The 14555-nt window shown below is 41.0% G+C and overlaps 1 protein-coding gene across 3 annotated transcripts in view; it reads left to right on the top strand.

Annotated features, from left to right (window-relative positions):
- Positions 1-10895, top strand: part of TNFRSF8 (TNF receptor superfamily member 8) — a 29862-nt gene extending 18967 nt beyond the window's left edge. For 2 of the 3 annotated variants that reach the window (XM_062593596.1, XM_062593595.1), the window contains exons 4-11: positions 283-438; positions 521-614; positions 1105-1391; positions 1592-1702; positions 2307-2354; positions 3525-3550; positions 5879-6086; positions 9609-10895. In XM_062593596.1, coding sequence (XP_062449580.1) covers positions 283-438; positions 521-614; positions 1105-1391; positions 1592-1702; positions 2307-2354; positions 3525-3550; positions 5879-6086; positions 9609-9856 — 1178 coding nt within the window. In that variant the 3' untranslated portion in view covers positions 9857-10895. Of the gene's footprint in view, positions 1-282; positions 439-520; positions 615-1104; positions 1392-1591; positions 1703-2306; positions 2355-3524; positions 3551-5878; positions 6087-8535; positions 8605-9608 lie in introns of those variants that run through there. The other variant, XM_062593597.1, reaches the window with a different exon arrangement.
- Positions 10896-14555: the final 3660 nt, after the last annotated feature.

Here is a 14555-nt window from a genome sequence, read left to right as displayed (position 1 = left end):
CTTGCACGTAATCGGTGTCACTTCCTGTACCTGCTTGAAAATTCTCTCATCTAAATGCCATCCAAGTTTAATTTCTACTTTTTATCTTATATTAGAAGATATTTGTCTGCAGGCTTTGTCTGCAGGCTTCACTGATTATTCATGACTTATGCTGCCAAGGCAGAGTGCCAACAGTCCATTCTGTTTCCTGAGTCTTTGAAGTTATGTTCCTCAGCTTTGGGCCCCTCTTTGCCTCTTCCTTGCAGGGTGATCCCTTCTTACTCCCTAATTTCTTTCCTACAGAATCTGACCTTGTGGAAAAAGCCCCATGTTCCTTCAATTCTAGCCGTGTGTGTGAGTGCCGACCAGGCTTGTTCTGTCAGACTCCTGTTCTGAACACCTGCATGCGATGCCAGCGGCACACTATTTGCAAGCCTGGTTTTGGAGTCAAAGTCAAAGGTAGAAATTCCTCCATATTTTGGTATTGGCCATAGGCCTGGACCTGGTGCATTTTGGTCCTCACTTGATTATTTTTCTTCAGGCACCTCAACAACTGATGTTTCTTGTGAAATGTGTCCTCCTGGCACCTTCTCCAATCAGAACTCCAGCACCGACATCTGCAAGCCCCACACTGAGTAAGACTGTCGTTTTTTAAAGTGACTAATTAATTACTTAAAGCTAATAAAGGACCTGAAAGGAGGTCTAAAGCTGATAAAGCTGAAGGGAGACCTGACAGCTCTTTTGGTGCAAAGTATAATGACTTATCTGAGAGTCAATAGGATAGTTTTGTGCCCATGTGCAGGGTTTAGGAGGCCTCTCTATACCTGTTGCACAGCTTTGTGTTGGAGAGAAGTAAGAATCCCTCTTGCCTTATTTTTAGCTTACTGAATACAGTTTATCCTGAGTACAGGATTATACATGCATGTGAATATTGGGTTTGCATCCAGCTCAAGAAACAATGCCACAGGGGCAAGAAGAGGGTTAATGACCTTGTCACTAAAAGCAAATACATCTACTTGGCACAAAAACGACCAAAGGGATATTTGTCCCATAGGCAATCTCCTCCTTATCTTCTACCGTGCAGTTTCCTCTAGCACTGATACACTGTTCTCTTTCATTCCCTAGTTGTGCCAAGTTAAACAAAGTAGTGCTAAGCACAGGAAATGCCACACACGATCAAGTTTGCATGGACCAAGCTCCCACTTACCTCACCTCAGGCATCTTGTCTGTGAGATTAAGCAATGAAACAAATAATTCTGATGTGACGAGGCTTGAGGAGAAGCTGATGACCATTGCTAGTATCCTTCTAAGTGACGTAACAGCTGAAAACCCCAGTTCAACTGCTGAGGAGAAAGCTCTGGCTGGCCCTTTTCCTACCTCAGATGTAGCCAAGGGGAAGACAACAAGGGGAGGTAACAAAGATAAAATGTTTGCTCTGTCTAGCAGGTTTTATTTGGATATATTTTTAGAAAAAGCTATTTTCATGTAGGAGCTTCCCACAAATCCCTACTGCTTGTGAAATGGTGTCCCACAAACACACAGCCATACTAATAGTCCCCTCTCTGCCTTTTCTCGGCCTCTCCTGTCCACCCTTTCCCTTTCTGTGCTATAGGTCTTGTTCTTTGGGGAATGGTTCTCTCTGTGATAGTGCTACTTGTGGGCATGCTGTTATTTTGGAAATGGAAGGTTTGCAAGAGACGGATCCTCATCCTCAAGGGAAAGCGTGAGTTTTTAAAGCTGTGACCTATAGCATGCTGTCTAATCTCCAAGTACGTGCCATATGGAAACTAAAATACCTCCTAAAATGTTAAGAGATCACTGGGGAAGAGAATATTTACTAGTGTCTGGTGAAAGCAGGCCAGATAAGGGTTGTAGGCAAACTGTTAAGCATCTTGGAGAACATTAGAGAAAGACTGAAGCAGATGTGAAGTTGTGGAGGAAGATACTACAAGCTGGGTGGGGAAATGGTAACCAGTGATTTCTTCCTTCAGGACCAACACTAAATTAAATGATACCTATATTTTCTGAAGTCCTTTTGTGGGTATTTGTTGGTTCTAGGGATCAGGTTTGATGGCACTGAGCTGGAGAGGAAGAGAGATTTTTTGCTGGTAGAGGTGCTCTGTAGCTTTGCCTTAAGTTACATGTTGGGTGTACCTGCATGTCCACATTCCTTCTTTTACGGAAAGCAGGATGTGCATGTGGTAGGTTGGTTGTACATGAGCAGGGTGGCTGGCTGGTCTCACAGCTAGACCTGTGCGTGTGGTAATGCTGTTATAGTCTGTATGCTCCACAATGACTTTTGCTAAATGAACGATCTCTTTTATCAGCACATCTGTATTCAGTCACCAGACACAAATCCAGGCCCAGATCTCAAGGTGAGTAACTGACTGACCAGGAATTGTAATCCATTTGCCTTTTGAAAAAATGGCTAGTTTTAATATGGAACTTTAATTTATGGAACTTTGATTTAAAACATTTAACATTTTCATGTCAAATGTATGGATCTGACACACGAAAGGATGGTTCTGTTACCTGTCACATGTGGCTGAGAAATGCTGTGGATGTGGCAGTCCACTAGATGGCACTTTTTTCCCATTGCACCTGAATGATTGGTGGGTAGTGCAGCAGTGCTGAGAGGCCCTATGGGAATAAATGCCCAGGTCCCATGTTCATTTCTGGGCATTAAGATCTGGGAGGCATGTTAGCCTCAACAGTCTATACAAATCTCCTGGAGTAAATTCATTTTGCCCTATTAACTAATCCCCCCTCAGCACTTCCATTTTCATTGACTGCCCTCCTCTCTTGTGTTAGATTTTTCTCATTACCATGTATCAGAGTATTTTACACTCACTTATTCAGGAATGGGATTTAACACCTCTCATGTGCATCTCAGTTTTCTCAAAATGGTGCTTTGCTCTCTCACTTGCCTTATACAATAGATCCTATTGCTGTGCAGCACTAAAAGGCTGATACGTTGAAAATACAGGTGGCAGCGTGTTAAAGTGAAGTTAGATAATAAGCCTGGGCCTCCTAGCTTCATAGTACTGCAGAAGGGTGCTGTATGCTCCATTCTTCCCACTTTCCTTCTTCTTTTTTCCACTGTTCCCTCCCTCCATCCTTGCAAAAAATCCAATCCCTTCTGCACCACCTTTAATATTAATCTGACCACACAAGGAATTGATTCAACTTGTTAATCCAGTCGCAAGCTATTCACTTTTTTCTTTTTTAATAAGTTGTTCAGCTTAACTAGCAAGTGTTATCAGTTCATCATGTGGTTACATGAGCACCAGTTGTGGTGTGGAGGAAGTGACAGGGGTGGCCACAAAGGATTTTGGGGAAAGCAGGACCTCTCACACTTGGCAGGAACACGTTCATCTCAGCCATATCATGTAAGTGGGCCCTCAGTGGTAAAGAAAGCATAAGGCAGGTGGATTAAGCTGTAGAGTGGGTTTAGGATATGACCAGGTGATACATCAGAGCAAATATTAATATTCTTTTGGTGGCTGTGAATTTTCTTCTGATACTGTTTTCTCTTTCCGTTACAGGTTCTGATCTAGTGAACAAATGTGCAGTAAGTGTGAATGATATTCCAAAACAGACCTCTTTCCCTTCCATTGCAAAAAATGAATGATGTTTTTAAATGTCCTGTTAAATACTGTCTGCCTTTTTATTTGGACTTTCCATTGTAACCTGTGATCCTCTAGGCACAGAAAAGCACCCAGTCCTAATACATCTCATTTATGTCTTTGATTCCATCCTGCAAAATTTAACATGATGTTAAATAACGTGATGCTCAGTCTTGCTTATGAAGGGAGTATTTGGCTTGGCCTTAGGCCGTTCATATGTCATTCCATGAGATAGAAATCACAGGAAGAACGTGCTTTTTCTGCCTTCTAGGAGAACTTCATGTGTCACTCTTCTCTTGCTGCTTCAGTCACATAAGTGGGATTCAACTTTTCTTCTGTCTCCCTCCATGTCATCCTCCTCCTCATTAGGGCTGGACATGGCCATAATGTGGGCACAGGAAGGGTGTTGTTTGTCTGGCAAAGTTTTCCTCAGGACCGGTGTCTGGTTCAACAGTATAGGTTGCAGGTTATTAGCCTGAATAGGTTCTTTGGAAATTATTATACATATCCATCCAGGCTGGGAGTGTGTTGCTAAGTAACAACAACAAAAAAATAATGCGGGGGGGGGGGGGGGCAAAGCAAGTATCCCAATGTGCAGATGAACAGTACAAATATCAGTCATCAAGGTAACAAATCATGGTAACAACAGAAAGGAAGTCTTCAGCTGCTGAAATCATCCCGATACTGTTTAGTCCTCCAGTTTTAGTAAAATTATGGCAACCTTCATCCTCTGAGTCTTCTAGTTTAGAGTTTGTTAAGCTTGCTATCTTTAAATCTGCATAGCTGCTAATGAAAATGCTCTTCAGTCTAAAGTTACATGTTTTCGGAAAAAATCATTTTACTCTTTAGATGTTGAACACACATCACACACACACGCACACACACACACACACACGAAATATTTTTTTTTCTAACAAATCTGGCTGCAACTAACTATAGTAATTTCAACGTATCACTGCTAATTCCTGAGTTGCGGGGAGCTCTTAGTTTCATAGCAAATCAGACACATGAAAGAGTTTTAAATTCAACATTTCAAAGTCTTTGTTTTTTCTCTTTTTAGTTTCAAACCTTCTGGAAATAGAAATAGGAACCATCAGAGGCTTTGTGATGTAGGACATTTAGCTTTTCTCAGATTCTAGCCCCCCTTCTAAAATACTGTTTGTAATTAATTCTAGAACAGATTTCTTTGAATAATACTTAGTCTGAAGTTATTTCTCCTATCTGAGATTCCGCTGAGACAATTGCATTTTGAAGTTCAACCAGTTCAACCTCTGGCTTGTTTTGTTTTTCCATAGGAAGGTGGCAGGTCTTTGCAGTATCTAAGAGGAAGTTAAACCATATATTTTCAGTTTTGACTGTGTCTCTCACCATTATGACTGCACATCTGTACAGATTTGTCCTCTGATATTTAGTTATCTTACTACTACACATGGAAAACATCTTGTTAAAGTTCTTTCTGAACAAATCCCTTTAAAAAAATCTTACCTCTAGCATCTTTCTTTCTTTCTTCTCTTATACTCTGCTGAAATGTGCCACTAAACTGCAGCCTCCAGAATGTAGGCTACTACTACATGGCAAGATAGTAGACTCTGCAACAGAGCATACAGTGTAAAAATTGCAGGGAGATAAATTTTGTCCAAGCCTGCAACTCTTCATACAGGGAAGGCAGAGTCTCAGATTATTTTATGTTCTTATCCTACATAGCATAAAAGACGTTGTGCCAAATGAATTTAGGACTGATGGCTTACTTCTAAAGCACAGGGATGTGACCTCTGGAAATTTATTTGACTTCTAATGCCTCATTTGCTTCCCAAATGGAAAGGTGGTGTTTAATGAATGTGTGTAAAGAACTGAGTCAGATTTGCAAAATGGCATATAGATGGAATTACAAAGATACATAGGCATCTGAGCTGCAGACAAGGCAGTGGAATTTACCGAAGCATCCACGCAGGTTCAAAAAACTGAATTTCAGTGGAAGTGAGGGATAGAACCTGCTTAGTCATTTTTGCAAAACTCACTGAAAACCTATCTGTGACTTTAGGCATATAATGCTATTTTAAAATATGACCTCAAGTGACACAGGAAGCTAGCTGAAAGAAACTTATGTTCCTGTATCAATTTGGCACTTTGGAAAATTTTTCTCCCTACGGCAGTGTTCCTGTGAGGCACATTATGTTGTTCTGACTACCTCAGAAGGATTCTGCAGATATTGCAGTCCTCATGGTGTTATTTTTAGGTTGATCCCAATTCTACTCTCTTCTTTATATTGGCAGAAGATCTTGCTAACTCCTGACAAAGTGCCAGAAGAGAAGGAGTTAGTTGACAGAACCCTCGCTTTGGAAAGAAACAACAACTTGATCTCCAGCACAGAAAAAGCATGTACTCCTGATCTGAGTGTGACTGATGTGACTGAGAACAGTGGAAATGCCTTGGATTGCCCTCTTGATTCTCGAGTGAGAGAGCATACAAATAACCGAATTGGTGAGTTTTTTCATTTTTTAACTTCATCTTTTTAATTTTTTAATCATAGGTACAACATATACTTCTGAAATTATTATTGAAGTGCAAAAGTATCCAAAGCCTTTGCAATGTGAATTTTGGCATGTTTATTCATTTGAATATAATGCTTTCTTATTTTCACGTTGACTTAGTCTCTTATGTACCTGACAGAAAAGTGCTTCGTTCTTCCTCCTCTTTTTCATTCAAAAAAATGTTAGTTTGCAGAAGAAAATTGAAAACTGAAATATCTGATCTTGAAAATGTTTCTGTAATATTTAATGAAGGTTGTACTTCACATGCCTCAAGCTATCATTTTCTCCTATTGATTACACAGTAACAGCTTCAAATATATCTCCCATTGGTGTCCCGGGAGAAGAATGTCTCATGAAAGTCTCTGACCATGCCGCAGGGTAGGAGATAGTCTGTCAAGAAAGCTTACTCAAAGCAGGAGTATTGTTACTTGAGACACAATCTGCATAAGACATCCTGGCAATATCTCCAAACCCAATTTTGAGGTCATTTGAAAGTTTTTTCGAAGGAAAAAAAAAATACAGAATTCAACAGTTTTTCCTACAAAAAGTCACTCAGTTAAAACCCATTTTCTACACAAAGAATTGCTGATAGATAATAGGAAATGAAAGAAAACTGGAACATTTTTTTCAGACCTGTTCTGTTGATTTTGTTTACCATGGGCAGTCTTTTTTCATAGAATCATAGAATCGGTAAGGTTGGAAGGGACCTCTGGAGATCATCTAGTCCAACCCCCCTGCTCAGCAGGATCACTTAGAGCATGTTAGACAGGGTTGCATCCAGGCAGGCCTTGAATAGCTCCAGAGAAGGAGACTCCACAACCTCTCTGGGCAACCTGTTCCAGTGGTCCGTCACTCTCACAGTGAAGAAATTCCCCCTCACGTTCAGGCAGAACTTCCTGAGCTTCAATTTCTGCCCATTGCCTCTTGTCCTGTCACACGGGACAACTGAAAAAAGTTTGTCCCCATCCCCTTGACACCCTCCCTTCAGATACTTATACACATCGATAAGATCCCCCCCCCCCCCCACAGTCTTCTCTTCTCCAGGCTAAAGAGGCCCAGCTCTCTCGGCCGTTCCTTATAGGGCGGGTGCTCCAGCCCTCTGATCATCTTCGTAGCCCTACGCTGGACTCTCTCCAGTAGCTCCATGTCTGTCTTGTACTGGGGAGCCCAGAACTGGACACGATACTCGAGATGAGGTGCAAGTCAAATCCAAAGCTGTTTTAAAAATAGCTGTTTTCCTGGGATTTCTGGAATCTAGTCCTGTTTCTTTTGGGGCAAAAGCACAGAAAGAATATGGAAAAGCAAAAGCAGAAAATGCAACTTCTCTTTTCTGTGCCACAGACCCTGCCAGAGACCAAGAGATTTGTATGTTATTCTAAGCAGCTCAAAGAATAGGCTTTTGCAGAAGGATACGTCCTGTTTGGGGAGAGAGACTGCTCTCTGAGCAGGCAGAATGGTCAAAGGAAATGAACAAGGAAATGAACAACATAATTCCCTGCCATTCCCTGTTCTTCCTATTTCCCTCCTCTGTATATGTTGCTTACAGAGAAGATGAAATATCATTTCCTTTCCTTCTGTCAGACCATGGGCTGAATTCATAAAGGAAGATGGGCACACAAGGTAAAAGCTAGTCTGCCAACCTGTAAAATACTGGAACTTAGCCCAGTTGTTTGGCTAAGTCGTTATTTTTTATGTCTCCATTTGGTGCAAACTCTATAATTTGAAATAAACATTTCCTCTGGCAATCAGACAAGTATCAGAGACAGATCCAAGCCAAAGAATAACACTTAAAGGAAATTCAGGCTTAAAGCCAATGTGGAGGATATGAGTTGGCTCTGTTTTGCTTGGGGATTGGACTAGATGATCTCCATAGGTTTCTTCCAACCTCAATCATTCTAGGATTCTGTGAAGAATGATTAACTATTCCTATGGCAGAGTGTGCCCATGCATGGAAGTAAGCGCTCTCATTTCCCTCACAGTGAATTTATTAATCACTAAAATGTATTAAAAAAAAAAATGTACCTTTTTTCTCTTCAGCCCGTTAATTTATTTTTAAACTATTGTATTCATTTTCTGAATTAGGTACCTCAGTAAAGCGCAGAGTGAGGGAGAGGGGAGGGCTCTCTCTTGCAGAAAAGGTTAACTAGCAGGCCAGGATCCCAGAAGGTATAAACTGGGCCTATGAAAGGTACTTAAGATTTAAATAAATTTGTACTGGGCTTTGACTCTGCTTGGCAATAAGAAGGAAGGTAGAATTTCTGGGTAGCTCTCATTCTAAGCTAGCAGAAGAGCACGATCTTTAGGTTAGATTTAAAGTCTGATATTGTGAAACAACTTCTCAAATTCAGAAAATAATTTCCTCCTTTTCTTTTCTTTCTTTCTTTCTTTTTTTTTTTAAGCATGTATGTAATGTGGAAGGATCCTCGTGAGTGACTGATACTCTTTCAACAGCTGGTCAATAAAGGGTCTGAAAAACATGTCACCTGTTGGAGACCACAGATTCTGTGTTGCAGTATATTCACATTTATTATGCCCCAACAGATGGTAATGAACAAGAGTGGTTGTTACATGTAGCTCATAGAACAGGGTTCATAGCACTGCTTTAATGTGAAGCAGAAGTTCAGACTTTTTTTCTTCTAGTCTGTTTCAGAGTCTGCTGGAGCCTTCTGGCATCCGGTATGAACTTTGCAGTAGTTCTGAATCATCCTTCTCAAGTCACGTGGTCTTTACTTCTGTTTCTATGTCATCATCTTTTAATACATGTTTCACCAGCTCCAGCATTGCCAACACTAGTTCAAGTGTATCCTGGAAAAATTTGTAACTGATTCTCCATTGGAAAGAAACAGATTTCTTTGCTGGTCCTAAGACCCCAGTCAATTACCCAGAGTTTCTGCACAGTGCTGATCTTTGCCCAAAGGCTGCTTTTAATGCAGATATTGTTGCTCCTAGAAACAGCAGAAGCATAAACCTTGGGTCCTTCATAGCTATCCTCTTCAGATATCAACTAATCGTTTCTTCCGATGGACTCTTGCAAGTATTTCGCTGCCTTTTCTAATTCTTCTTTCTCCTTAAGTCCCAGAGTATCTAATTTATTACCAGTGAGCTAGATCTACTTGATCTAAAAATACCCCAGAGTCCCCTTGACAGTGCTGCAAAACCAGACAGTGCAGTATAGGATGTCCAAGCCATTTTTATCACTTAGTGTGTTCAGTGCTTGCTTTGATTCCAAAATTAAAAGCGTCTTATAAATAACCGGTGAAATAGACAACTCATAATACATGAATTCTAAAAGCTTTAGCAGGTTAGCAAATTCTGTGTTTTCATGGTGATAGACTTGATCTGAATACCTCTGATTAGAAAAAAGAAGACAATAAAAGTAAAGTACTACATCAAAATTTTACAGAAAAAGGAACCATCTCTAGAGACAGCAGTGATTGCTAACTGTACTCAGCACTATTTTTTTCCTCCTCAGAAAAGATATACATCATGAAAGCTGATACTGTCATTGTGGGATCCATTTCTGAAGTGTCTAGTGGCAAGAACTGCGCTGTCAGAGGATGTGAAAATGATGTTCACGTCCAGGAAAACATGGAAGAAGAGGAGCTGGCAATGCACTATCCAGAGCAGGAGACAGAATCTTTTCCTGGGAATGATATCATGGTTCCTGTAGAAGAGGAGGGAAAGGAATTTCGTCACCCTACCACTGCCACTGAAAAGTGATATCCCATTGAGAAGAACTTGATGTGTTAAACTATAGAAACACCCTGTGTGACAATGATCCTGAATCTACTATAAGGGAAGTGAACACATATTGCTTTAGGTAATCTGAAAAGTGGTATATAAGACAGGAACACATTCAAAGGAAGCATGCCAGAACCTATTTCATCTAGCAAATGAGAGGATCGTCCAACGCAATGGGAAGCATTGATCTTCATAGCTCACATCAAGTGTTTCTCTCTTCTCTTCTGTCTCTCCGAGTATCATGCTGGAAATGAGTTTGAATCAAAGCTACAAAATTCAGAGGACTTCTGGATACATACTCAGATTTCATGACTTGCTTCCTGTACATGAAGGAATGGATTAAAAGTTACATCTGATTACTTCCACTAGCTGTGAAAATTCTGGCCAGAATCAGGCGTTAAGCTTGAGACCCAGACGTGTTTTATCTATTCCAGTATTACCAACACTTCCAATTTTGTCACATGTTTTGCAACATCTACTATTTTTCTTAAAGCCTCAACTCTCCAATGAAAGTGATGATAATTCCTGTTTCCACTAACACAAACAGAACTCTTAAGTTTACAGACTTCATGTTTCTTGAAGAAGTATGATCAAAAGGTGCCTCACAGGCTCAAAAGACTAAAAGCAAATAAAACTAATTGCATCCATCATAGTTTAGGGCAATATCTGTATTTTTTGAAGTCTGATTCATGGTTTTTGATCACTTCAAATCATCAGTAAAGTTAAAAATGGCCTCTTGTGATGAAAGCCAGACTATTCTCAACATTTAAATATCAAACAAACTCACAGCCATTCCTCATAGGACAGATGCTCCAGCCCTCTGATCATCTTTATAGCCCTACGCTGGACTCTCTCCAGTAGCTCCATGTTTCTCTTGTGCTGCGGAGCCCAGAACTGGACACAGTACTCGAGATGAGGCCTCCCCAGGGCTGAGGAGAGGGGCAGGATCACCTCCCTTGACCTGCAGGCAACAGTCTTCCTAATGCACCCCAGGAGACCATTGGCTTTCTTGGCCACAAGGGCACATTGCTGGCTGATGGTCAACTTGTCATCCACCAGCACTCCCAGGTCCTTCTCTGCAGAGCTGCTCTCCAGAAGGTCAGCCCTCAGCTTGTATTGGTGCCTAGGGTTATTTCTCCCTAGGTGCAGAACTCTGCACATGCTCTTGTTGAACCTCATGAAGTTCCTCTCTGCCCAGCTCTCCAACCTGTCCAGGTCTCTCTGAATAGCAGCACAGCCCTCTGGTGTATCAGCTGCTCCTCCCAGCTTGGTATCAACAGCAAACGTGCTGAGGAGGCACTCCGTCCCCTCATCCAGGTCATTGATGAAAAAGTTGGATGGGAACAGGATGGGACCCAATACTGAGCCCTGAGGGATGCCAGTAGCCACAGGCCTCCAACTGGACTCCACATCACTGATGACGACCCTCTGAGCTCTGCCTTTCAGCAAGTTCTCAATCCACCTCACTGTCCACTTGTCTAACCCACACTTCCTGATCTTCTCTAGGAGGATGCTATGGGAGACAGCGTCAAAAGCCTTGCTGAAGTCAAGGTACACAGCGTCCACTGCTCTTCCTTCATCTACCCAGCCAGTCATTCCATCGTAGAAGGCCATCAGACTGGTTAAGCAGGATTTCCCCTTGGTGAATCCATGCTGGCTACTCCTGATAACCTTCTTTTCCTCCATATGCCTGGAGATGACATCCAGAATGAGCTGTTTCATCACCTTCCCAGGGATGGAGGTGAGGCTGACAGGCCTATAGTTGCCTGGGTCCTCCTTCTTGCCCTTTTTGAAGACTGGAGTGACACTGGCTTTCTTCCAGTCCTCAGGCACCTCTCCAGTTCTCCATGACTTTTCAAAGATGATGGACAGCGGCCTGACAACAACATCTGCCAGCTCTCTCAGTACCCATGGACGCATCCCATCCGGGCCCATGGATTTGTGGATGTCAAGCTTGCTCAGAAGGTCTCTAATCCTCCCCGTAGAAAGGGAGAAGGAAAGAAATTGACTGACTACCAGCAAGGAACTGAAAAATAGCCACAGTAATTATTTCCTAGAAGATTGTTAATTTCTGCTTGTTTTAGAAGAATTGCTTATAATCATCTAGGTGATGCTGATTTGCATGTCTCTATTCTTAAAAAATTTCTATTTTGTTTTGTGGTCAACTGGCTTGTCTTACGCAAATTCTTTATCTTTTATGCTGCTTGTTTGATAACTGTAAATGTAATAGTGCTGACTATGTTTTCACACAGGACAATGGAAAATGAGCAAGATGACAAAGTGTGCCTTAGTAGTCAAAAAAAGGAACCACAAAAACAATTACTTGCTTTGTAGTTTTACCCTGGGCAGACTACTGTAATAACAGCTGTGCAACTTCAGTATCTTTCATCTGAAGCACTTAGCTTAAAACACACAGAAGGAACATAAGAACATAAAAAACACCCTCTTGGGCCAGACTAGTGCTCCAAATAACCTAGTATTTTGTCTCTGACAGTGGCAGTAAGAGCTGCTATTTAGGAAGCGCACTTAAGCCTGGTTAATACCTGCTGTTTGTATTCTTCATACTTCTACAGCATCAGCTGCAATTAGATTAAGTATGTTAGAGAGTTTGTCCCAGCCCTTAATATTCATTTATGAACCTCTTGCATTAATTTTCCTAATCTCTTGACTCTCCTGGTACAACCTGCCCCTACGATCTCCTGTGACAACAGATTACAGACATTTACAACTCCCTATGTGAAGAGGTATTTTTACCTGTTTAAGACTGACCTCCTACCTGTTTCAGTGAGTGCCACTGGTTCTTATGTTACAGGATTTAATGCAATAGTGAGTTACAATAATGTTTTGCATTCACTTTATCATTCTTGGTCATATTCCCCTCAGGCTCCGAAATGAGTTCCCACCTTTTTATAATCCTCTTCTTCATTAGTTGCTCCATTGCCTTGGTCATTTTAGTTGCTCTCTTCTGTATCTTTTCTAATTTCACTACGTTCTTCTGGAGATCCAGAGACCAGAACTATGTACTGCATTCACAAAGAGGGTTGGCCAGAGTTTCAAATAGTGTCAAAAGGATAATTTCTGTTTTGTTCTCAATGCCTTTCTTGATGCTCACCAATTTGTTGGCTTTTTGACTGCACCTGCACACAGAGCAGATGATTTCAGAGACTCATCAAGGATGGCTCCAAAATCACTTTTCTGAATGGTAACTGCCAGCTGCAAATTCAATACCAGGTAGGCCTGTCTGAGGTTATTTTTCCCTAAATGAATAACTTTGCATTTATCTACATAAAGCCCTTTTGCCACCCTTTTATCTGGCTGCTCAGTTTTGTGAGCACCTTCTGGATTTCTTTGCCTTTTCCATGTCATGTAACTACCTGAAGGAGTTTAGTACTGCCTGTAAACCTAGAGATTTCGCTGTGCACTTTTCTCCATATCTTTGATGAAGATTTTAAATAAAACTGATCCCAGCACTAATTCCTGGGGAACTCCACTGTTAACTCTTCTTTATCCCAAAAAATGACCTTTGTGCCAAGCTCTTTCCTCCATGTCTTTTAAACTAGCTGTAACTTTCCTATCCTTTAAGCAAATTCATAAAATAACCTTTCCTCCAAACCTATCACAATATAGTTTTTTTTGATGGCCTTAGATGTGGAATCTTGTCAAAGTCTCTTTGAAAATCTTAATGTAGTGTATCCACTAGATATCCTTTATTCATTAAGTCTCTCAATGCAGGGGGAGATATATTATCAACTTTTTTTCAATTGAAGGAACAAACCCAGAGAGGTTTTCACTTTCCTGGAACCACAGCCCCAGAGACAAAGTACAAAAACCTCAGCATAATGGGATCCAGCTATCGACTTTCATCAGTGGATAACCTACCTGTAGTACGCTTGAAAAATGGTTCTAGTTTTAAATGTTGCTAGTTCCAGTACTTACGCCTTGAATTCCATTCATCACTGCAAGTCTAGAACATAAAATATTTTCTAAAAATAACTTTTGCCTCTAGAGGTGTATTTAGTTCATCTACTAAGCCTTGCAAGAGAGGTAGTTAGTGAATCCTTTTTGTCTGCTTCTGTGTTTGTACATGTTCTGTTTCATTCCAAAGCTAAGCTACTCCTAATGCTTAGATGGACATCGGAAACTCCATTTCTTTCAGCTGTCAGTATTGCCCTGTCAGTGGCAGTTACATGAGGTGAAAAAGGAGGCAAAAGAGAATAAATATTTTTGGGGGGCTTGAGTGCTTGTTGTGCAGCAGGTCAAGTCACCTGGTACTGACATAAAACAATACTAGAAGGAAGCAAAACTGAGTAGGACAAATACTGGCCACACTTTTCCTCACCACCAGTCAGGGCACTTCACTGTTTTCCAGTGCATACAATTCATTCTAGAGAAACACAAGAATTTGTATTTAGTTTTAGAGAACAGCAATCTGTGTATCCGCTAGCTGCGAACAGTCACGTTCACATGGCTGTGAGCATTCAAGTATACTCTGTAATGACAGAGCTCATTGTATATTTCAGTTCTATATGATTTAATCTTTACAGCTTTCTAGACAAATCACAGGCACTGTAACCTGTTCCAGAGATTGAAAGTGGTTCCTTTGATAACATTGGCAACCTCTGAATTAAAAAATGAAATGGATTTCAACATATAGCCACCGTTTTCTTGTCTGATACAT

The sequence above is a fragment of the Rhea pennata genome, chromosome 22 (assembly GCF_028389875.1).
Source record: "Rhea pennata isolate bPtePen1 chromosome 22, bPtePen1.pri, whole genome shotgun sequence".
Taxonomy (NCBI): Eukaryota; Metazoa; Chordata; class Aves; order Rheiformes; family Rheidae; genus Rhea; species Rhea pennata.
This window is presented reverse-complemented; position numbering and strand designations above follow the sequence as displayed.